Here is a 24,942-nt window from a genome sequence, read left to right as displayed (position 1 = left end):
ATTTTTCACTCACCATTTTTCTGTCGTGCTCTGCTGCTCTTCCACTGCGCAACTCTCCCCCACCTGCCATCGTGGTCTTGTATTCCTCGTAGAGCATGGAGTTTTCCCGCCCTCCCTCCCTTGGGTCCCGTACGTTGTTGGGCTTCCATTGGGTGCTGTTTTACTGGTTTTCCATGGCATGCTTTGTTTTTGTGTGTTTCTGTCCCGAGGGTCTCGGGTTTTTTTGGTTGTATGATTACTCCTTTCCGCTTGTTTCTCTTCGGTTTTTCTTTTGGGTGTGACTGGCAGTGGGGCAGGTCCCATATTAGTAGAAGGGTTTTTTGGCCGCAAGGCGAGTTTTTCCCCCAGCCCGGTTGAGCGGTCGTGGCTGGAAATTTAGGGAGTCGGATTTTCAGGCGCTCCCCCACTGGCCAGTCACCCACACCAGGACATTGCTCTGCTCGTGTCTTGCACTGACATATCTCTTGCTGGCCGCCTTGCTCTTTATTACTTCTGGCCTAGTTTTTGGCTAGCGTGTGGCTGCGAGTGTGGTGTGACGGAATACTGAGTACATTCTGTGAGTACAAGTTCTGGTAGACCACTACCCCATGTACAACCCGGTTGCTATGTGAGTGAAAATATACCCTTTCCTGCTTTTGCTGATCTGATTGTCCCCAAAATTTTGTAGTTTCACCTGTTGATCATGTAAATCGTTTTGGAGGAAACAAATTAACAAGAAAACCACGTTTTATGATTCCTGCAGGCTGGGGCTCATGTTTGGATCTACGAATGCCATAGAGCACCCGGCATGCCATTGATCATGTTGTCGTTACTTACGCGTATGTGAGCCCCAAACTTGGACGTGACCAGGCCTTGCATCACCACAGCGTTGTCTTCCAGTGTCACCAGCAGCATGTCGGTATCTGTCACCAGTGTACAACGCTCGTACTCCTTGCAAGCTTCAAGTGTGAACATCAGACCATACGAGCTCTTCTTGATCTAAGGCAACGGATGACAACAGCAGCGCAGGAACAACGTGTTTCTAGTGTAATTAAAGCAGCTTTGAGGCTATGGAAAAGTAATAACCGTGGCAGAGAGGACCATTGCTACCTAGTCCACACCGTTGCATACAGAAGCCAATGCCATACAGCAAAGAAGTTCTGTAAGATGACAAGACATACATGTAACACACAGGGACTGTCCACATGCTTATGAATGCTAACAAAAAGCACACAATCATTTACTTTGGTTCTTTCTGGAAGTCATTCATTCTGCACACCCTGATATACCACCATACCTTTTGCAGCATTGTCGACACTGCGGCTTCCTGCGTGGCCCGTATTGCTATCTCCGAGATCACATCAGCATTGACTCCATCCTGCATGGCAGTAACAACAGCACACGATACACAGATTGCCATGTAGCATGAAGAGCATGAACACACGTAAAGCAAAGCAGTACAGCACATTGGCAACGTCGGCAACACATTCCAATACTCAAGTGAATACGGACCATGCTCATGAGTAGGGTTTGATGTGACAGAGTACTCGTTTTATGATCATATGACCAGAGTATGATGTAATGCAATACCCTGTACACTTAACTTACCCCGGCTGCCAATACACCGTTGAGAGTACATTTGGCTGTGAGCTGCAATCTGGGACACTTGTCGCCGATCATCTTCCAATGGCGGTCACACAGCGACGGGTTGCTGAGATGGCCCATGAGCGGCAGAATGTCCTTGAGTTTGTTCACATCACCGGTCAGTGCTTTCACGGCGGAGCTATCCGGCCAAGCTGATAACCACAGCAGAAGCCACAATGCCCAGAGAACAATGCTTAACCTTGGCAATAGCAGAAGTGGTTGGTAAGGGGAAGTGGTAAGTTGTGAGCACTGAACACAGTATACGGATTACCGTAGTAAAGCGTTCTTTGCAATAGAATAACCCATAACCCATTACCCATAACCTACTACAACTCCATCCTACTAACACAATTTCACGGCTCACAGCAACTATGCGCTAGCATGGATTACACAGGAGGACATATTGGAAACTGATCACCATGGAAACAACCTCACACAGCGTCACACTGCTGTGCAGAGCGTGTGCCAGTGGTGTACAGTGTACCAGGATTAATCTTTCTTACGCTGATTCGTCGGCCCTACATCTATGGCAGAAGAGTTTTTCAGGGGTCATCCAATACTATTATCATTAGTAGGAATGTAAGAGATGAAAGTGTGACGAGTCTAAAGTTTAACGATTCACAAAAAATCCCAATTAGCAGGCACAAAGTTGAACGACCTTGCCATCACACACCTGTCTTCCATTTCTCTAGTACGGAGGAGCGATGAAATAACATACGTGTAACATTTCTTGAGTTTACGATGGATTCTTTCTCGTTAAAACGCTAGACTCTGTGCCCCGTTAGAGATTCAACTCGTACAGTACTAGAGAAGATTCTGGTTCGTTGGGAGGAGGTTGTGTGACACAAGCTGTGTAAACATAGGTATTTAGTGAATGCGGAGCTGCTGTTGGTCACATTTCAAGAGGAGATGTGAATTCATATTCGAGAAAAAGATATTGTTCCCTGGTTACATGCGTGTGTGTGTGTGTATGTGTGTGTGTGTGCGTGTGTGTGTGCGTGCGCGTGCATGTGTGTGTTTGCTTTGATGGGAGAGGTCTTGGGAGAAATTACTGAATACTATCAAGTATGCCACACAGACCAAAGATTGGACCATGCAAAGTCCACAAAGAGGAAGCAGAATCCAAGCTGCTTCGGTGGGAAGCGCAACAAAAAAGCAGCAGGTGCCGAAGCCACATGAGGCTGGCAATGCTAGAAAGGTAGAGCAGTCCGTTTCCATTGGCTCGATGGTCCGTTGCATTTAAAGTGCTACAGATGACGAGTACACCTGTAAAGTGTGCCCTGCTGCCAGGTATCAAGCCAGAGGGTACACCAGCATTCATGGCATGTGCAAGGTTAATGAAGTTTTCCTGCATTATGAGTGACCGGAAACCCACCATGCCCGTATCCCTGGCACACTGTCTACTCACTGAGCATTCTTCTCTGCCCGGCGACCTCGGTACGACCATTTCGCCGGCCACACTGGCCGAATGGAATGTGTTTCTTGGTGAAGTCGACAAAGCTCTGCTGTGTGAGAAACTCGAAGGAAGCTGCTACAAGGTGCAATGTGTTTGCTGACGACAGCAACAAGCAGGGTGAAGACTGTCACATGGTTGTCGTTCACACATGGTGTGAAACAAGCTCCTGCCTGGTCGGGTATGTGTTGGGAAATACCCTAGTGCAGTCCGGTAGAGGAGAAAAACAGGCATCTGTGGATATCATGTATTGAAGCGGAACTGCATATAATATTATGGTGTGTCAGATATATGCGGAGTCAGAGATAAAGCATCCAACCAGTCGGACAGCAGGAAAGGCCATGCACCCAGACTAGGCATGCTTTTCAAAACAACACCGTATTTATCGGCGTCTAGCCCCACATCCTCAACATTGTCTTCCGTAACGCTATGGTCGACGGCTTTGGACAGTGTGGAAGCATGATCAGCTTCAACCAGTTTCAGCTCCAGTATAAGGTTGACTATGTGCATCATCAGAGACGAGACCAGGCTATTACAAGGCAATGTACGTCAGCGAGGGAGGCCTTTGACTTCCACAAGAGCTTGTGGAAACTAGCTGGGCATGTATCCATACGAACTTGGAGTGGTGGGAAAAATACGGCAAGGCATGTATTGAACTTGGTAAGCGCAATCCAAGATTCCTTCTAAAGAAGAATTCCCACTTTTCGATCTCGGAGAAGATGTTGCATTTCTCGCCGGCCGAGCGCAGCAAGATAGGCGAGAAATGATTTCTTGCACAACATTTTTCGGTTGCAAATGTGGCATCTGGTGTGTTCTTTATCGTCTTTTCTTTTCCTGACTTCTTCAGTCAGTTTTGAGTCTCACCAGTGTCCCTGCCTTCCCACCCTTCATTTCTGTGCATCTTATTATTACTTTTTTTTTACTATAAATTTTGCCGTGATGTGCTTGCCATGCCTACATGATGCCAAATCGCCATTGGGGATATACCGATATACACCCGTTTTTCCCCTCACTACTGCGTCCATCGGCGCGAGGGTTTTTTCCCCGGCTGGCTCGGTCCAGGAAAATTAATCTGACGGTCCCACGTGGTTCTGTATCATGGCCTATTTCTGCTATCCGCTTGCACACCTATTCCATTGGAGACACTCTGTTCTCAGTCCTTGCTTCCATACCTTACTCATTATCCGGTTCACATCTGGCTGCGGCCAACTACTCTTCACTTTGTGTGTTGTCACTATTGCTGTCTATGTCTGGGTGTGTGCCAGCATATGTGGAGCGAGAACATACGTATTGCCTCTTATGAGGTCATTTCTGGGGAGTGGACAGTCTTACTAGTAGGGAGTTCAGTCACGTGACAGCACGGTGAAAAATCTTCGTCACGCGTCATGCATGCATTTATGACGTGAGCATGGCACAAAAATGTGCCACGTGGAAATATTGATTTTTTTTTAGACTTGTAGTTTGTTGAAGAAGGAGATGACAGCCATTTGACAGAGGAGATTTTTAGCTTTCGTTTGGTGTCTCACTCGAGGTCACAGTCGTGAGATGGGACTTCCCACGTCTTGCCGTAAAACTTTGAACGCGATTTTGATGTTGTTCCTTTGAGCGTTGACGGACGGTGATTCTTCCATCGTGTTCCTCGTCCCAAAATTAGGTAAGAACGATCGTCTTTCTTCATCTAGTTTGCAGCGGTTCCAGGCGGTAAGGAATATTTGTCTGCTCTGTATTTCTCTACAGCGAGAATTTGAATATTTGAATTCTTCATGGCCGATGAGGAGGAGAATAGCCCTGGACCTGCATGTCGGAGGCTTGGTATTTATTCAAGCAAACTGAGAAATGCGTTGAAATCAGACGAAGCTCTTACCTGTTTGAAGACGAGTGATTTTCCTGTCACCAACGATGTCGTTCTGGAGCTACTTACATTCAAAAATGCCTCGAAGTTTTCGTTCAACGATATGTTGAAATGGACTGGTTCTCTGATAGGTTCCAGTACCAAAGATATTGCTGTTGGCACGTTTGCCTCTAGAGTCCGTTCTCTGCAGCAACGTCGAGCAAGGCTGCTGAAGGACAAAGCCAGCGATCAGATTGCTGTCCTACTGGCTGAGCCCTTTATACTACCCTCTCCATCATCCGGCCAGTCGGAGTCAGGTGAGCGTCAGGAAGCAACTCCGCTTGACCCAACCGGCCACACCAGCAGCTCGGCTCATGTTGCAGGCAGTCAGCACGCAACTCCCCTGGAGCCAACCACTTACACCACCAGTCCGGCTGATGTGGACAGTCAGCGAGCAGCTTCGTCAGAGCCAGCCGCCAACACCACCACCTCGGCTGACAATGTAGATTGCGAGCTGGAGCCAACAGCAAAACGGCTCCGCGTTGAAAATGAATAATTTTATTGTCCAAAGACATGGTCAAAGACATGGTCAAGACAAGTTTGTGGTTATTGTGTTGACTGTTTTTATTGTCTTTTTTGTGTCTTCCCCTCTTCCAACTGTTCTCTTCACTTTTTTCCTGTTCCGTTGCTATGGTAACAATGCTAGAATTTCCCGTTAACACTGTTAACCTACATTCCATTTTTGTTTTACCACGCTTGTGCAACGTTTTCACTCCATATTGTCATCATTGATATGTTTCGTTGCGTTTCTGCAATGTTGCTAGGGGTTGCCATGGAAACAATACACGGCGACGTGCCGTCAGGTAGTTGTTGTACATAGAAATGTTTGTACATTATTGCTTATCATATAGGCCTGTCATTTGGGCTCTTTTCAGCGAACTTTTTGTTTTTGTCACTATGTCCCCTGGTCAACTTCCCCTGGGTCCGTTTGTCAGTTTGTGCCATGCGTGCTATACACGTTTACATACAATTCAACACAATTCTATGATGATTGGCACCACAATAGACCGATCCCCTTATTATACTGGGTTCGAGCACGGGGGCAACCTCACTCGCGATCGAGCTAGTTTTTGAACGTGACAGCATCTTTGACAGTGTGTTTCAGGTTTGTTTTGGAATGTCTTCTGCTTAGTTCAAGTGGTTTGCGATGGCTTCGAGCGGTGCTGAACCTCCTGCTTGTAGGAGCAGAGTCTCCGAGAGAGACATGGACTGTGATGCAGCTGCGGGATTTTTTCAAGGCGCGGGAGGGAACGATCTCGGGCCACAAACAGGAGTTACTCCAGAGGTGAGTTTTTTTGTTGTTGAAATATTCGAATCGCGAATCGTGTTGTGAGATTTATTTTGTGCCTAGGCTACAGCAGACCGTATTTCTTTCTCCTTGAGATCGGTGCTGAAGATAATAGTAACCTTTTTCTGGTCTGCCTTTTCCTCTCCAGAGCCATCTTCTATGAAGGTAACCGTGGTGCTGCCAAGTCACCAAGTCGCGATCGCGATCAGCAGCCCTGAAGTGGAAAAATCGATTTTCCAACGATCTGGTGGGACATCAGCCACTAAAGTACTTCTGATTCGCCGGTAGTGACAACAGCAGCCATCCTTGGACACCTTGCAAAGACAGGAAAAGCCACTGGTGGAAGCGACTGCTATGAGGTGACGATAGCAGTGGTGATCGCTGTTTTGTCCAGTCCAAGGGCTAGCCAACCCAGAGGAAGCATTAAAAAAAAACGATGAGCAGTGCGTGGTATTTGTTGAGCGTGAAGAGCTAAAGGAGGACAGTGCAAACACATGGACGGAGTGGATGGTGTTTGAAGAACAGTGTGCTGTGTGCCAGCTGGTGGTGATGGTGGTTTTTGTCAGCATGTATTCGTGCTGCTTCTTGTGCTGGAACACTTCTCGCCCAGGAAGGCCGATTGCGTGCTCCCTGGCCCTCAGTCGGCAATGGGGCATTTGTTCCAGAAACATTACCCCGGAGCCAGTGATGAGTCGTGCCTTTGAAAAGTCGAAGCTTGCTGTTAATCGCAAGCGTAGCGCAGTGGATTGCTCCCTCTTCGAAGCACGAGGGTCAACGCTTGCCGCTGTCTGCAGCAAAGTGTGTGTGCGGTTCTTTCGAACCTATGAATATACCCCCCCCCCCCCCCCGCCCTCTCTCTCTCTCTTAGGAAGACTGCATGTTGAGAGTGAACTATTTTCTAGTATATTTAATGTGAGACGGGCTGTTTACGCCCAAGATGAAGATACAGTTTTTTTTCTGTTTCTATACGTTCCTGATAAAATACATTGTGACAGAGCTTTCGGTCATACTCCGCTGTAGTACATCCTCAACCCGCCACCGCCATGCGCTCTTGGCCGAACTAATGCACGAAGCATAAACACACCAGCACAGCAAGGACACTTCTGTTGACAGATATTGTTTACGCCTCTAGACAGCTGTTTCGTTTCTTCGAGCTCATCGTTAGAGGAGGATAGTAGCGGGATACTAATGATGATCTTTACTTATAAAGAAGAGGCACCTGTGACGTGTGTTTGTCTGTGTGTCACGCAGAAGCGCTGCGGAGCAGCGCTGCCCTGAGCACGCGAAGCGTGCGAACAGTGTAGCTAGCGGCCGCAGAAGCACTGAGCACGCGAAGCGTGCGAATCGTGTAGCTAGCGGAAGCAGCCACAGAAGCACTGAGCACGCGAAGCGTGCGAATCGTGTAGCCACCACCACGTGCTGAGCACGTGTGCTGTTCATGTACTTGCTTCACCCGCATGCCACGTTCGGCCAGGCAACGCTGGCCCGGTGCTGCTAGTATAATATAAGATGATAGACGGTTTATGGTCGGATATTGATGATTGGAGATCTAAGAAAGCAATGACAGTGATTGCGAAATGGATAATATTATCATGATTATATGCCAGTCTGGTAATGCATTGTATTGGTGAACAGTATTGAAATCATCACTGCATTCGATGCAAATATTGAAAGAGTAAGAGAACCTGGTTGATTTGGTTGCATCTGCGACTGGCTACCGGGTGTTGTGATCAGCAATGTTACCATGAGAGAAAATAAGAGCGCAAGGATCTGTTGGGTCTTGTTGTGCCATGCCGGTGCGAGAACCCTAAGTGCATGGCAAAATAGAACTGTTTCATCCACAATGCAGAATGTCTTGCGGTACATGGCATTGATGACTGAACATCTCGCCAGCTCGCCCAAATGGGGATCATGCCCAAACGGAGGAACAAGACATCTTTCCTGCTCAGCTAGTTATATACCGTGAAACGGATGATTAACTTGTGCCACGCATGCCAGCTTCTGTTCCATTCGGCCCAGGCTTAAACACGTCAATGCCAATAGCAGCTGAGCCTCTATTACATGCTCATTGGCGGTTTACGGCCGCCTCCAACTGTATCCGCCGTCCCTCAGCTTCCGTCTTCGCAGATCTGTCGTGGCGCAGTACATTTTCTCGGCTAGGCTCAAAGAAGTCCCACAGAGCGGTCCAAACACCTGAAGGCAAACCAGTCAGAAACTGGAGCGGCTCAGAGTCTTTCTTTATGTTATTGTACGTAAGCTGTTTTTCGGCTTTCTTCACCCCAGTCCTCACATCGTCCAACTGCTCCACGAGACTCTGTACACGAGCTCCACTTGCTGCCAGCTCCTGATGCAGATGCTGCACTTCCATTACAGGACCAAACTGCACTAAGCCAGGTTCCTTTCCAACTCAAAGTACCGTTGCCTCTCAGCAAAATACTGGTTTGGGAGCATGGGGAGCTCGTGATGCAGACGCTGCACTTCCATGACCGAACTGCACTAGGCTCAGCAAATACTGTTTTGCGAGCATGGGGAGCAGGGCGTCCAGACTCCACTCTCTTGCGTAAAGCAAACCTGGTATCGTTGGACAGCTGTTTGGGTTCCTGGACTCATCCTGCCCTTGTAGAGCTGGGCAAAACGATTTCGATTTCGGGATCGAAATGATCGCTGCAACTCAAATATTCAGAGTGACCCTAAAACTACGTCCTTCCTCACGGGGCATAGCCTGGATCCGCTTGCTCCAGGCCGCTGTGGCTCCACACGAGGAAAGGAGTGAAATGACTTGTTTGCTTCGTCCTTCTGTTCTGACAGTGAGGAACGCAGCAATGATCCTGAGAAGGCATCCTGAAGTCGTAAAAAGGAAGACGTCTAAACAAAAACAAAACAGCTCAAATCAAAAGTCCTTCATGTGACATTTTTTGTAGACAGGCTTGCACTGCATGTAGATTTCGCGTGCTCTGCAGAGAAGTCACGCACAGCCGAGGTGAGGTTGGTCGCGTGTGTGCAGCAGGATCCCACGCGACTGCGGAGTTGCCCCCTTGCTCGAACCCAGACAATAATAAGGGGATCGGTCTATTGAAATGACTGTATCTCAGGTTTGCTTTGAGATTTTCACATGAAATTTTCTGTGTGCTCTTGAAAGACGTGCTTATTCGATTTCCAACAGAATTTTCCTGGGAATTCTGAATTTGATTTTTTTGCCTGAACTCCCTATTACTAGAGCTACTCAACATGCTCATCATGCCTAGCCTTCAGAAGCGCCAGAACGACAGTGGTGATAGGCTGAACTTCAGCTGTGGATACTTGACAGAATGTGGCCATCACCTGTCATCAGAGATACGTGGATGGCTGAACTGATGTGCCAGTGCAGTAACTACAGCCCAAGCCAAAGCCAAGCCAAAGCCAAGCTGGAGCCAGACACAGCTATACACTTCACCGTGCACGTATAAGAAGTTAAGAGCCAATGCTGGATGCTGTTCTTGTCCCACTAGAGAAGCACTCCACTTGGTGGCTTTGCTTTTCCCTGCCCTGCACCATGGGTGCTGATACAACCCACAAGCATCTGTTCTGGCATGCCTATCTCCAGGCACATGCTATTCCTGTGCAGATATCCACATTCACTCTAGGTGCACCACCCATGGTCTCGGACGAGCAAGCGCCAGGTAACTATGACCAGTTGCTGCAGCTCACCCACGTGACTCTGAAACGTCCCAAGCAGTTCGCTGAAAACTGCTATGAACAGCAGATGCTCGACCAGCAGGCACACCTTCTTGGACAGGAGTCCACATCTTGGTTTGAGGAGTTCTCTATACATGTACCTGCACTGGGCTGATCACTGGGTACTAGACACTTGGCTTACAAGATGACCAATGACCATTGACACTCTCTCATACCATTAAAGCTGGGTGGAATTCCAAAAAAACCTCCAGAAAATTTTGTTCGGACAGGTATTGAGAATGTGTTCCACGAGTATCAAGTCTTTTGTACAAAGGAAACATTTGAATACGCCCCACTCTCAAAGCTTCCATAGGTGTTTGCTTGAATGCATTGTACACAATACTGCACTAACACATTGTACACATGCCAAATGCGCACCTACAGTTTCTGTACTATGCTGTGAGCCCTGAATCTGATGACACAAACCAAAATGACAGTCCTCCATGTACTGAAAAGAAGTGAGCTACCTTATTACACTGCTTTTCCTTACATCTTTCTAGCGTAAGCTTGATCTGGGCTAGTCGAGTAATTTCGGTTTGCATGTCCTCCAGTTCTTCCTGTGTTGGAACCCTGTCACCGCTTTCCCAGACTTCCTTGACTCGCTGTCGACTAGTCCAGAGTTGTTTGAGGAGCAGGAGCTTCTGTTTGCAGTTCCTTAGCCAGGTTCGCACCTCGTCCAGGATTTCTTGCTTCTTGTCAAGGTGTTCAGTACTGGCAGGGAATCAAATATGTAAAAAACACACAAACACACACACACACACACACACACATCACCGGTACACATCAACAGCACACAGCATCGGTATGTCTCAACAACACACCATCGGTATATCTCAGTAACCGAGTCTTGTGATCAGAGCAGCCTATATGGCCAAGACATAATCCCTTTGGCAAGCAGAACCTGGCAGGTAACAGATGAAGGTGGCCTTTGCCGGCCATATTGACTTATTATGGTCGAGTATGGCATTATTCTCTATAATGTGTGGTGATAGCACTTCAGAAAATTCGACTCACTTGACAAAGCGGCGAGTGCGAGAGCTCGCACTTGTGGCCGAGTTGCGAAACTCCTGCAAGTAGTCTGCGAAACGAGTGATGAGCGCTGTGAGGTCCTCGTGCTGCCTTTCTCTCGACCCGATCATGAGGAGTGCCTGCTTCTCTGATGTCTCGTCATCAAGCAGCTCCGGGTGCTGTGTCTCCTGGATGAGATTGCTCATGTTCTGACGCATCGTTTGCAGCTCTTGCTCGAGCGAATCGCCGAACTCTTGCATCATGAGATCCTTAGATGCATCGCGCTCTCTCAGCACCGTCTGAAAGAAAATTAGACACACAACAGCAATACCACCAGCAACTAAATGACTAGATGTTGCCCAAACCAGGCATAGCTACCTCTACTCAAGCAGCAGTCATGTTTTTAATGTTACGTGTCTGTGTGCCAAATGTAACATACGACTGATCTTTCTTACATTCAAAAACTTGATATTAAAGTGATTACTTTGCCATGCCCACCCTTATCAATACATTATCTTCTAACCTGCCCAATGGTGGTACTACGTATAGAGTTCCATACTCATTTACCTAGATGCTTTACTGTAAACAACTGTGCTGCCCATGAAAAGGAAATAGAAGGTAGTGGGTGGTAATGAAGTATGTTTAAAACTTTTAAAGGTAAGCTTCATGTATTCCATTGCATTGGCACATATCATCAAGGATATTCCAGGCCGCAATAATACTTCTTTCTGAGTATCCGACTGAGCAGAGGTGTGCATAGTCAGGAGTGATGGCCGTGTTGGAGGGTATGAATGTTACTGGTCCGGTCCTTGTCCTGCTCATGCTCTTGGAAGTCGTCATCGTCAAACTCCTCATCGCTAGTTGGCAGTGTTGCAGCCGTATCTGCCTCTGGCTGCCGGAATGCTGTTGCATGATGGGCGCCTATGCATTTTGTCTTATATCTTCAGGGAGTACCGTGCCAGCTCTGGAGAACGCGAACAGAGAGGCGTTTTCCTTTGAGCTCTCCATCATAACGTGCTTGCGGAACCCGAGTTGACTTTTGAGGGCTTCACGTTGGGACGACTGCGTCTGAAGCTTTTGCATATTTTCCTGCATGTCGTCTTCAGTCACCCACAGGCCTCCGTATTTTGTGAGCGCCACTGTTGAAGATTTAATACGTTGTGCCTGGTGTTCTCTATCTGCTTCTGCTTCTTGACCTGCTGCTGTTGTTCGATGTGCTGCCTGTGTTGATGAATTACCACTTTCCGTTGCTTGGCCAATTGGTGCGGCTGCGGAAGAGAGGCATGAGCTGCTTTTGAGTCCTGTCTTCATCTGATTCGTTTGCTAGCCAGGTCATAGTTCTGTTGTTCGTGAGTAGGGTCATGGTCTCAATCGCCAGAGTAGTGACATTTGGCTATGGCGCAGAAATCGGTCAGCGATGTCGTGCCCCGAGATGACGTTAGTCTAAGGCGGACTTTGCATGCTGGCGGCATCGGTGCTAGTAAGGTCTCCACCAGGCAGGTATGGCGACCACACTCAGGCTATGTACGCCTGGAACATTGCAGCCAATTGCTGAAGCTGCTCCAGTGTTGCCAGGTCAGTATCGGCTGGGTTGAAGAGCGTGCTGAACACGTCAGTTGTGGAGTGAACTGTCGCTGACTTACACGGCCGCCCACTGCCATATAGCAAATCAGCAGCATCTTCAGCCCAGACAGCAAGCTTCGCTGACATTTCACCATACACCTGGAACACCTCTGCGAAGGGCTTGTCGGAAAGGAGATACCTCCGTAGAGGGCTGTGGTGAGCTTTCCAACGATGCCCAGAGCACTGCAGTTCGCCAGTTCAAACTCCGAACAGGGGCTTTCTCTTTCCTCTTCGCTTTCTTCCTCTCCAAACATTTCAAAAGCATGCTTGGACTGGAGAAGAAGCCCGTGGAAGTATGCAGCCTGCACGTCCACGCAACTTTTCAGCCTAGTGCAGGATCATGGCCGTGTGCCACGGATGACCCTAGTTGCTATGGAATCATGCGACACGGTTTTAGGGTGATCACGTAAGCACTCTGACATCTCTACTGTTATACTAATTGCCTTGCCACACTTTGCAAATCCACACTGGGGTATACGTTACAGAAACCAAGATAAAGACCACAGAGTGGACGGTAACGTTATGTATGTGCACTCACCCTATACTTGTCCAAGTCACGGAGAGTGTTTCGGTATGACGCCATGGTTTCGCCCTGAATCGACACGTCGTAGTCCTTGACGAGTTCAAAAAGTTTCTTGGTGGCCTCGACGCTCTGCTCAAGGCGCGGCAGACCCTCGATCAGACGGTGAATTACCCGATACATTGACACAACCTCGTTGACGTTGCGCGGTTCATCTCGGACCGACACATACGAGTCCTGCGTGAGAACATAACAGTATGAACAGTAACAATACGTGAGCACATTCATTGTGAATTAACATGTAGCATAGTGCTGCTGTGTGCTCATGGCTAGTGCAGCTCATGACAAGCACAGGTGACGAATTCACAAAACACAAACAGCACTTTCTCCAATATACTCCCTGATGAAGTCCCAAGGGTGAACATTCGGAGACAATTACAGTTGAAATTGCAGTGTAAGAAGGTGGTGGTGGTGAAGGTGATACTTAAAACAGCACAACCCTCTTGCTAAATGTTAGGCCTGCTTCTTGTTTGGACTTACCCTGATGGTGTCTGCCACTTCCTCGTTCTGCTTGATGGCAGCGCCAAGCAGAGCTTCACGTGTCTTGTCATACTGGATCTCTGGGCATTGCTGCATTGTCTGGTGCAGCTGGCGGGCATCCAGCATCACGGCACCGACTCTCTTGTACTTGGGAACCTTCACCACTGCGCTGATCTGTTGGAGAGAGAGAGAGATAGAGATAGAGAGAGAGAGAGAGAGAGAGAGAGAAAGAGAGAAAAAAAGATGGAAAGAGAGACAGATTGTATGCATGTGTGTATGTGTGTCTGCGTCTGTGTCCTTGTAAGTATAATGTTCTTGATCTGTATCATTCAGATCTTGTCCACTATCGGTGCTACAAGAGAAAATCAGTGGACGTACACCAGATGTGCCTGCTTCTCTAGCGATGGGCATACATCGTAAGTATTCGTGTGCCCACATGTGTGCATGCAGTGTAAAACAATACTATGCACATGTATAGTATTATGTGCTTGATGATGAAATATCAATCACCTATTCAGCTGCGAGACTGAGCCCCCCCCCCCCCCAACACACACGCTGCTAGATTAGTAACATGAACTAAGGATTTCTTAGCAGTTTCCTGGATTTCGATCGTTGATAGAAAGTACCTTGACTGAGTGTGATTGTTACTTGCTTGTCCACCACTATGCGTAACTGAAGAATATGCTAGCTTGCCAATTAGGATGCATCCTTAGGTCATGGTAAAGAAAATGGTTGCTTCTCAAACACGAGTCCTTGAAAGCTGGTTTGAGCGAGTAATATTTATAGGTATTGTGCTGGAATTTAGAGCACATTTACCATTGATCCCTTCGACCTATCTTGGTGCCTTTAATGAGTGTAGTCTGAAGAACGGGTTGTCTTTCGATTGCAACACATATACGTGCAGCATGCGCCGCTACATTTGCTGCACTTGGGAAACTGGGCCCACCATCCTAATCCGACTCCAACAGTAGCATTTCAGCTTTCTTGCTCCTGCATTCCAATGACCCTCCCATGAACCAATAGCCTAAAACCACGCCCAGGAATAGATCCCGAGCTCAGTCATATCCAATCTCCTATCTTTCCTGCAATGTTGAACAGTGAATACTCTACACACGTGGCCATCGCACAGTACCTGGTCTTTGTGCCGCGCTAGTCGTTCACGGAACTCTTCCGCATGCTCCGCGGTCAGCTCACCGACCTCCGACAGCGTATTAATGTCATCACTGATGTCCACGGCATCTTCAAACACCTACCACGTCCGGGGGGAAAGTTACAAACATCAACCAACCTACATCACATCTTAGAGTACCTAACAACACTATCCAGCAAAGACATGCACTGAATCATACTAGCACTTCCAGCGGCCACTATAGCCGCACGCGCGCGCACGCACACACACGTGCACATGCACACACGCGCACACATGTGCACACACGCACACGCACACACACACACACACGCACGCATGCAAGCACGCACACACGCACGCACACACACACACACTACTCACTACTCACTACTCACTACTCACCTCTAGCTGCTTAATGGCTCTGGTCAGGGCTGTCTCGGCTGTACGGTGCATGATCTTCATCATGACGTCAAGGCCTTCTAGCTGCTCTACCTGCTGGACCGTCAGCAGTCTCTCACTGGTCGGTGGTCGGTATTTGTCGGTGTCTTCGAAATGGTTCACCAGCTGTTCTGGCATGGTCACGTAGGAATGCAGTGCATTGTAATGACTGGGCCGGCGGAACTTCTTCACCAGATCGGTGATCTTCGTCATCATCTTCTGCAGGTGATAGCCTACTATGTCCGGCCCTGGGCTCACATATGTCGGCCCTTCACCTTCGTCGACATACAGAACTGGCTTGGACTTGCGTTTGAAGGTGCCCTTCTTCAGGTACTCCGCTCTCTTGTCACCGCCATACGGTCGTTCAACCTTTATCTCTTCTCTCTCCAACGGCATGTGCCTGACTTTGTCATTGCTATCAACGACCGTGAACGCCCATAACGGCAGGGGCTCGTCATCGTAGAACTGCTTGATGAGCTCTTTATATTCGTCCCCCGTGACAATGCCAGGAGTTGCAAAGTCGGGTGGTCCATCCTCGTAGAAGGTTGCATGCAGGAAATTGAAAAGAAACGACTCGAAAATACTGAATGCGGCCGACTTGAGCATCGCCTGTAGCTGACATTCGACGGATTGCGTGAAGTCCCGCAGCTCCTTTATCACACCTCGGAACCTGTTCTCTCGACCCATCTGCATATCAAACACTGCAAGTCATACACACACACACACACACACACACACACACACACACACACACACACACACACACACACACACACACACACACACACACACACACATGCACATGCACCCACACACACACACAAAAAGTAGATAAAAGGGAATATATGGAGTGGCTTTCATTTTAGATCATGTTACCTTCTCCCCCTGGCCTCTGGCACACAACAATGCGACAATCTGCTAGTTATAACTGACTCCTTATAACAATAATTGGAAAGGGCACAGGAGGAGAAAGGCAAACAAAGAACGAAGACAGACACACAGGACGAAAAATAAAGAACCAGAGACCGAGCAGTAACAACAGTGTTGAAGAATTGTGACGGCCAATCAGGGACCAATACGTACGAACCACTTGACCAAGACCAAGACAATAAGACCATAGATGAATCACTCATCACTCTCGCTCCCAAACCAAAGTAGCACTACGCATGCTTGACACTCACTTGATGATAATCACTCACACACGAACGGAGACAGCTTTTCACTCTCCGACGACACGTACTCTTGCATGCACCACATACCATACACATCACACATCACACCATACTCACACATACACTAGATCACATATGACATCAGACGTCGGACTCTACCAGACAAGAACCTACATGACAACATGCGTAAATAATATTATTATTATTATTATTATTTGTGCTCCCGCGTCAATGGGCTCGCCCAAATTCGCTTGCACCGAACCATGCGAAAAAAGGCCACCAGCAGGCAGGCAGGCAAAGAAAAATAGAAAATGGTGTCACATAAACTAATACAAACAAGAATATCATTATTGATGACATTAATATACTGAATGAATGGCAAAGGCCATGTGAATACGGATAATACGGATAATCAGAGTACCAACAACAAAGAATGTAGCTCAAACCATTGCAGTGCCAACTTCCTTCACCAGTACTCTATGCGTACAAGGCAGAGTACTGGTGAAGGAAGTTGGCACTGCGTAAATAATAAGCGAATCGAATTTCGTTACACTAAGGCACACATGCTTTTTAACTGATTTGCAACTGCATACACTCATATCTCTCTCATCCAGACTTCAAAGTTACGAGCACCTCAGTCTACCGGGCACCGTGTGGGTAATTTGCAGTGGAAGTATTACTAATCTTCTGCAAAATGTTGTGGAAACAGTGACATCGTATGCCCGATCTTTGGCCCTTCACCATTGAAACGTAGGTGATTCAGATTTAGGGACATTTCAAAATGATGGGCAGTGCCCGGGTCCCGGACCGCCCGGATAAGTGAGATATGAGTGTACTTAGTTTTCGGCATGGTCAGTGCATAGCTAGCCAAAAGGAGATCATTAATGGACAGCCTCATACCTGGGTCCAGAACTAAGTTGTCGCAAGCGTCAATGACCCGCTGGGTGCGATGTGCTTTTGGAATGAAATCGGGAAAGTTCCGGGCGACCAATGTCTCCTACAAGCGTGGAAAAACGCAACCACACGCACATACATGCACGGGCACATGCACACACGTGCACACAAATGCATGCAAGATACAAAGAAAAACACCTTGCAAGGAACGCTAGACGTCTTTCCACTTGAGCAAACTTACCCAAGAAAGCAGGCTGTCAAAAGGAATAATATCGGTATATGTAACACGTACCCATAACCCCTTCGTTGTTCGGAATTTGTGGTGTGTGTAGTGGCTACCGAGGGTAGCAATGTGTAGGTTGAGAGCGCACGGAGGAGGGGAGAAGAGGTTGTTGCATGGCACATGGTGTACATAATTATGTTTGCTGCAAAATCCCACATGCTATTATGAAATAGGCAGTTACGGATATTTTGGCATGTCAAATCAACTTGAAAGTTTGAATGAGCACACTATTAAAGTTTCCATACCATAGCAACAATTTAGGCAAAAACATTATTATCACCAAAATTGCCGTAAGATGGTTTTCTGTAGTACATGTAGCTGGCTCGGACAGCTTGCACAATATCGACTCACAACACAGACTTGGTGGATGGCAATGACCACCTGCCGCTCCAAATCCTGCTGCTTCTTCTCCAACAGGTCCAGCCGTGTGTCGATATACTTGAAGTATTCCTCAACAGGCATGGCCTCGTCAACTGCATTGCTGACAAATCTGTCGTGCACGCAGCCAAACGCAGGATACGGTAGCTTTTCCTGGTCCTTGCGGTACGCATAATGCACGGAATGGAACGTGCAGGCCATGTTCTTCCAGATCTCTTTCAGCGGCATCTCCAGCCAGGCGTTGTTCATGGGAGCGAGGCGGTCTTGCCTCGGGTAGAATGCCTGGCAAAGGGTCTGGACCTTCACCCAGCCCACCTGCATCTCTGCATTGCCCGGCACGGTCGTCTTCATTAGAGCTGACCTGGACATAGTGATCGAATGCAAACAGTGGGTAGCATGAGAGAACAGGAGACATTGCATGATTAACAGTGGCAGTGGGGTTTATCATTCAACATTTGACCCAAAATAAATTTTCCAGCCAGAGATGGCAGCAACACAAACAGGAGAAGAGAGTTTATCGCGCAGGTGCTTTGGTACTCTGCACGTAAAACAAAATTCCTATCAAGAGGTTAACCCTTTAACGCCAAGAGGACAGATATAATCGCCAAAGTATGACAGCAGGTCATGCATGACTTCCGCCATGTCTTCTTCGTCAGCTGATCGCATTTCACGCGCTGCACGCATGACGAGTTCTTTGGACATTCAATCTCCCTCATCCAGCGTGGAATCAGCTCCCACCTACCCTTATGCAGTCTCTCCCTTCTCGCAGAGGTATGCACACCTTCAAGAAAAATGTCAACGACCACTTGCGGCGCAGCAAGTGGGAGTGGGCCACATACAGGTAAATGATCTCTCTATCACAGCCAACACACCAGCCTAATATACTGACCGCACTCCAGCTCCCTCCTACCAATCTCTGATCCCCTTTGCTCAGCCTCAAACCTAGCTTGTCTCCCCCAGTCATCGTACCTTATGCGATTATCAATTCTCTCCATCTTCCTATTTCCACGGTGCACTGCTTTTACTATTGTTATGTCCTATCTCAATCTCAAATTCTCCCCATTATCGTTTGCAAAGGTGCTTCCTCCCTTCTTGGATGCACATGTTCTTTTCTCCTATGCTTCGGCGCACATGAGTAATGATGAATCCGAGACCTTTGGTCGGAGGAGTTACTTTTGCCCCGCCCCCACTTCCATCCAATATGCCCCTGCCCCCACTGTGCAGCATCTGATGGTTCTGTGGTATTCAGTAAAAAAATATAAAAAAAACTGGATTCACAGAGGAGGGCAACCGCAATCTCATCGACAATGACGCATCGTTCTTTGATATCCCCTCCAGCGACGCCAGCGCTTCTGATAGCGCGAATGAAACGATCGCACTGGACACGACGCACTTACCTGTCGGCAGCGACGATGAAGAAAACCTTGATGAGTATGATCCAGGGCAACTGGAGCCGGCCACAGCGCTAGCTGCTGTCGCTGTAGGTAAGGACAAGCAGCCGGCTATCAAGCTGTCATCCACTGAGGACATTGAAGCACGCCGGGCCGCTGGCTGTTCTTGAACAGGCAGTCAAACCTGTTTCCTGAGTGTCCCACCAGAAATTCTAAAGTCAGCACAAAATGCTACGGAGATTCTTGGTGACGATGACTGCCACGTATTTTTGAGTGGCTAACTGGATGCTCTGGCAAGCTGGATGCTCTGGCTAATCGTGTAGATTCAGGACATCACGGAGCACATCATGCTGCACGATCTCGAGTGACATACCGGTACAAAGTTGGTGGTGTGAAAATGTGTCAGGCGGTATTTATGTATGCAGATTCCGTCAGTCGATACGACTTGCATCAAGTGCAGGCACATCTCGATGCAGGTGTTCTGACTCCTGCACAGCATGGGAATGTTGGTCGTTCTCCCTGGCATGCTGTGTCTGCGGAGGGTGTAACGCAGGTATGTGCCTTCATTCGTAACTACGCTGTGGTGAATGGTCTCTCACAACCTGCTGCACCCAGGAGGCACAACACTCCAACACCCGTTTACTTGCCATGCATCACTACAAAGAAGCCGGTGCACCAGAAGATGCAGGAGGCGCTGTCTCTTACCAGACATTTGTGAAATTATGATTGAAAGACACCCCAGCTGATTTGATTATGACTGCGAAGGAAGATGTGTGTGGAGAATGTTCAGACATGCAGTCAAAGATCACCCGAGCGAGAATGGAAATTTCCAGACAAAAAAACGGTGGAAGAGCTGAAAGCTCACATGGAGAAGGCGAATGTTGCGCAAGGTCATTACAGGGCCTGCATTGCGAAGGCAAAGGATACCATAGCTGAACAGCAAAGCAGTGAGTTGCAAGTTCCAGCATGCGAGCACTTCACGTTCGACTTTGTCCAGCAGGCGCACATTCCACACCTTCCCCAGGAAGTAGGTGCATTGTATTTCAAAGTTCCGCGCAGAATCCAGATTTTAGGTGTTGCAGCGGAGGCTGTGCCGGCACAGCACAACTATTTGTTTGACGAAAATGAGACCATCGGAGTAGATGGCAGCAAATGCCACGGGCCAAACTCAGTGGCCTCACTCCTTTACTTCCATCTTCAGTAGCATTCCAAGGGCGCACAAGTAATCGGTCTCCATGCCGACAGTTGCTGCAGACAAAACAAAAATAAAACAGTCATTGGGTACCTCTGCTGGCGAGTCATTGTGGGGTTCAACGCATCCGTCGACCTGTGCTTCATGCGCGTTGGGCACACTCGATGCTTTGTCGATGGGGCTTTGGGCTGCTGAAGCAGACTTACAGGAAGTCCAACGTCGATATGCTCCAGCAGCTAGCTGATGCAACAAATAAATCAGCAGCCTTCAACAAGGCCGTTTTGTTTTCATGGAATTGGAGACAGTGGGATGCATACCTTTCCACCGTTTTCAAGCTCGTGAAAAACATCACGGAATACCAGAATTTACACTTCTCTGCTGACAAGCCTGGGATGGTGGAGATGTCTGGATCATCGACGGAGGCTAACAAGACCATGTCGCTTATCAAGCCGGAAGCTGACATCAGCACATTGAAGACGGAAGTCCTGCCACCTGCCCTGCAACCTGCCGGGATGTACCACGCTCGTGCATACTACCTAGAGTTTTAAAAAGTCTTAAAAAGAAGATAATTCATATCATGATCTCCTCTCCCCTCCCCATCTCTCCCCACCAGAAGCACCACCATCACTTCCACCCCTATCCATCCATTCTGGGAGGTCCTGGTGAGCTACGCACACTCACCTAACAGCCTGACGCTTCCGAGCGCGTGTGTAGTTCTTCCACTCTCTGAATACAACTCTGGCCCTGGACAAATCCCACCAAACACACACACACACACACATGTGCACACGCGTACGTGCACACACACGCAACAGAGGACGTTGCACTAGCAGGCCAAATAACTATGTGAGTTAGCGGGGTGCATGCTGTGAAAGCTTCGATCTTCATCTTTCATTGCAATCTATGTGTGCATAGGAGTGCCTGGACAGAGTGGATAAATGAAGTGGTGACTTGAGAGTTGAGACGCACAACCATACCTTAAGTACTTGAAGTATGGGATTGCCAGCAAGTGCCTTGTCCGCGCACGCTCCCAGGCAAAGCGCAAAATCGGAAACGACTCCACCGTTATCTTGTGTTCTAGCTGTGGAGAGAGAGAGAGAGAGAGAGAGAGAGAGGGGGGGGGGGGGGGGGGCACACACACACGAACGCTCAAAATCAAACTGACTTCTTCAGTACCCCACATAGAACAAGCTGACTCCCGGAGGTCTTGCATGTGCATGTACATGCAGCTAGGTCCATCTCAACCGTAGGGGCATAGCTGGTCCCCCTTTTAGGGGGGGGGGGGGGGGTGCACGGCTGCATATGTGTAGGATGGCTGGTGCATGTCATTCATGGTGGTCATGTGCATGCCGACACCTAGATCGAAGTTTTTAGGGTACTGGTGAGATGAAAGTAAAAACAACAGTTAGCTGTGCATTTCATAAAATTATCACAAGTAGTCCTCGTGCTACATGTATATTCAATGTACATGACTGTACAGAAACAGCATACACACAACACAGCGCATACTAACCCGATTGATGCCAAAGACCGTGACGTGAAAGAAGTCGTTGGGCTGCGGTTTAGACGGATCGGTAATAATCAGAGTGTAGAGATCGGGGAAGGCAGCCACGCACGTCATCAGCACGCCGCACTCGTAACTCGCTTGGTTGACGAACTTCAGCTCGGTTGGCGACTTGAGACCCGTGTCAACCTTGGCCTTGATGCCAGGGTCTGGGCGCTTCTTTTTAGCTATCTGCTCGGCAATGTACTCGGGACGGAGAGGCATGCCTGTTTCAAAACCTGCAAAACAAACATGCACAGAGTCACGGTGTCTGTCCTGTTATACTCTAGAATTACATGGAGTCAGCCATTTATGAGTGACCATACGAACAGATGCAGCGGCAGACTGGACCAGTGAAAGATCCTTAGGTAGCTCCACCACTCCGTACTGCATGCTGCTTGACCCAGTGTAGCTTCATTTGCAATATAGCAAGGACAGTTCCACTTTAGCCTAGTGTTGATATTGCCAGACCTTTCCGGTAGCTTTACTCAGAGTTCTTGAATGAAGGTTGATGATGACTGAATAACAAGTGTAGGAATATTGCTTTTGTAGGGTGTAACCAGTGAAATTCAACACACACTCTGCATAGAAAAGTGGCATGCCCCAAAACTGAAGTGATACGTGAGATGACAAAGGTGCTTAATGCTCTGTTCTGGGACTTGCATACTGTATACTCAGTAATGGCCGGAATCATGGCAGGTAAAAACTTAATAGTGGCAGTCTGGGCTCGAGAGTCAAAATATGAAGTTTTCAATTTCTGCGTTTTCTTTGCGGCACCATACTTTAGGTACTTCAAGGAGTATGTGGCGCAAACTTGAGAAAATTCCGGCCATTCAATCCGGAGATATAGCTGCGCAAAGTGTATACAATTGCATTGCAATACGAACTAATTCCGCCATTATTCTCAGATTTTTTGGAAATCGCATTATGTACATTTTCTTCGTTGACCTTGCTTCGATTTGGCTGCAATTTTTGGGAGAGGTTGATCACGCGGTTTCGCATTGAAACAAATTGTCTGCACATATTTTTTGTATCTATGGCAACCGTTATTGTGTTTGCACAAATATCTCAAGTTTCAAATCTCAAATTTGGAAATTTGTTTGATTGTTTCCTTCGATCTGACACCTTCCCTGTCACAGCCACGGGCAACAAGAGAGCCGAGGGTCGGCCAGGACGACCTAAGAAGCGGAAATTTCATGGGGCTGCCACGTGTAAGGCGACTGAGGCTGTCTTTGATCGCGTTTCGCCCGCTGAAGATTTGTCTGATTCTCCGCCACAGCGGACTGGTGACAATCTACCAACAATACAAAGTGCACGACATCCAGCCAGATAACGTTGATCGTCCGGATCTTTCGCCACTGCCTCAATCAAGTAGCGATGTCAGAGTTACACATACACTGAAGACATACAACTCGCTGCAATGGGTGACCGGATCACCGAAGCTCACAACAAGTTGCGCAGTGTGAAAAAGAAACTACACAGAAGGGAAAAAATTGCTGTCCAACAAGAGGGATGAGCTACAAGCCGTCACTGACGCCAGCCAACAGCGACAAGAGTCCGTGACGGAATACGAGCAGAAATATAAAGAAGCGGAATCCGAGATTGAGCGGATCACAGACAAGCACACTGAGCTAACGGTACGTCACGCAAGAGCTCAGAGAATGCTGAAATGCTACAAGGAGAGTGCTGCAAATTTACGTGCATCAGCCAAAACCAGTGAAGACGATCATCAGCCAAAGCCAGTGAAGACGAGCCGAAGCATGAGGCAATGCCCAAGGAGCAGGATAAATTGAAGCAGCAGCTGATAGCAACAGATGAGTTTATCAGCGAGCTAGAGGAGCAGCTCGAAGTCTTGCAATCTGCCAGCTGTGAAGAAATAGACACATATTATGATGGTAAATCTACTGTGCTCTATGGCTGCCAGACCTGGACCATCTCACAAGCTAGCCTAAATCGAATTAAAGCTTTTGAGCTCAGGTATCTGGGTAAGCTGCTTGGCATCAAATACCATCATCACCGCACAAATGAGTCAGTACTGCAGGAAGTCAAGAATGCTATTGGCCCGTTCACACGCCTTGATCCAACTGTTAAACGCATCAAGTTGAAGTGGTTTGGACATGTAGCAAGGCATCAGGATAGCTACTTCCACCATTTCTTGGATGGAATGGTGCCTGGATCACGACCCCGTGGTCGCCCCCGTCACAATTGGTTTACCAACATCAAAGACTGGACCAATGATTCTTACAATTCTCTCCCTCGTTACTGCTGATCGTGATAGGTATAGGCAGCTTGTTTATCAGTGCTGCTGCTGCCTTATGACACATATGACGCCCCTACAACCAGAATGGTTTTGGGTTCTACATACATACATACAAATATAGACATGAGGCAATGTAGCATGTCACTACTAGCATTGAATGTCGGAATAAATAATGTGAATCCCGTCATCACCGAAGTGCTGAAGCTGGCTAATAAGTGTCCCGCCAAGCTTCCTAGCTACGGAACACTTCAGCAGATGTATGCAGAGGGCAGAAGTGTTAGCACTGCCCAAATTGGTGAAGTAGCTGCAACAGCCGAGGGCACAACATTGCATTACGACGGAACAAGCAAGTTTGGACACAAGTACATAGGTTTCCAACTCAGCAGCAGCGAAGGACAGCTCACTATGTCAGTCAGTGACGTCACTTCTGGCTCAGCAGAGCACACGCTGATATTGTCTGAAAAAGTAATCGGCGAGCCCCTCTGCTGTTGGCGAACACACCGGCAAAACAAACGCAGGCGAAAAGCTACTCTGTTCCCTGCGGAATACCATGAAAGACCGTGCTGCAGTCAACACTAAGTTCAACGAACTCCTCGACAAGT

The 24,942-nt window shown here is 48.0% G+C and overlaps 1 protein-coding gene across 1 annotated transcript in view; it reads right to left on the bottom strand.

The window, feature by feature from the left end:
• Positions 1–24,942, bottom strand: part of LOC135815033 (dynein axonemal heavy chain 6-like) — a 109,281-nt gene that overhangs the window by 73,696 nt on the left and 10,643 nt on the right. Inside the window, exons 4-17 of the mRNA XM_065328258.1 lie at positions 22,051–22,319; positions 21,515–21,618; positions 21,219–21,281; positions 17,928–18,315; positions 17,300–17,396; positions 15,192–15,928; positions 14,793–14,909; positions 13,661–13,834; positions 13,139–13,357; positions 10,984–11,276; positions 10,460–10,680; positions 1,588–1,775; positions 1,277–1,357; positions 817–978 (exon numbers count right to left, since the gene is read on the bottom strand). Coding sequence (XP_065184330.1) covers positions 817–978; positions 1,277–1,357; positions 1,588–1,775; positions 10,460–10,680; positions 10,984–11,276; positions 13,139–13,357; positions 13,661–13,834; positions 14,793–14,909; positions 15,192–15,928; positions 17,300–17,396; positions 17,928–18,315; positions 21,219–21,281; positions 21,515–21,618; positions 22,051–22,319 — 3,113 coding nt within the window. The remainder of the gene's footprint in view (positions 1–816; positions 979–1,276; positions 1,358–1,587; positions 1,776–10,459; positions 10,681–10,983; positions 11,277–13,138; positions 13,358–13,660; positions 13,835–14,792; positions 14,910–15,191; positions 15,929–17,299; positions 17,397–17,927; positions 18,316–21,218; positions 21,282–21,514; positions 21,619–22,050; positions 22,320–24,942) is intronic.

The sequence above is a fragment of the Sycon ciliatum genome, chromosome 4, assembly GCF_964019385.1.
Source record: "Sycon ciliatum chromosome 4, ocSycCili1.1, whole genome shotgun sequence".
NCBI classification, from domain to species: domain Eukaryota; kingdom Metazoa; phylum Porifera; class Calcarea; order Leucosolenida; family Sycettidae; genus Sycon; species Sycon ciliatum.
This window is presented reverse-complemented; position numbering and strand designations above follow the sequence as displayed.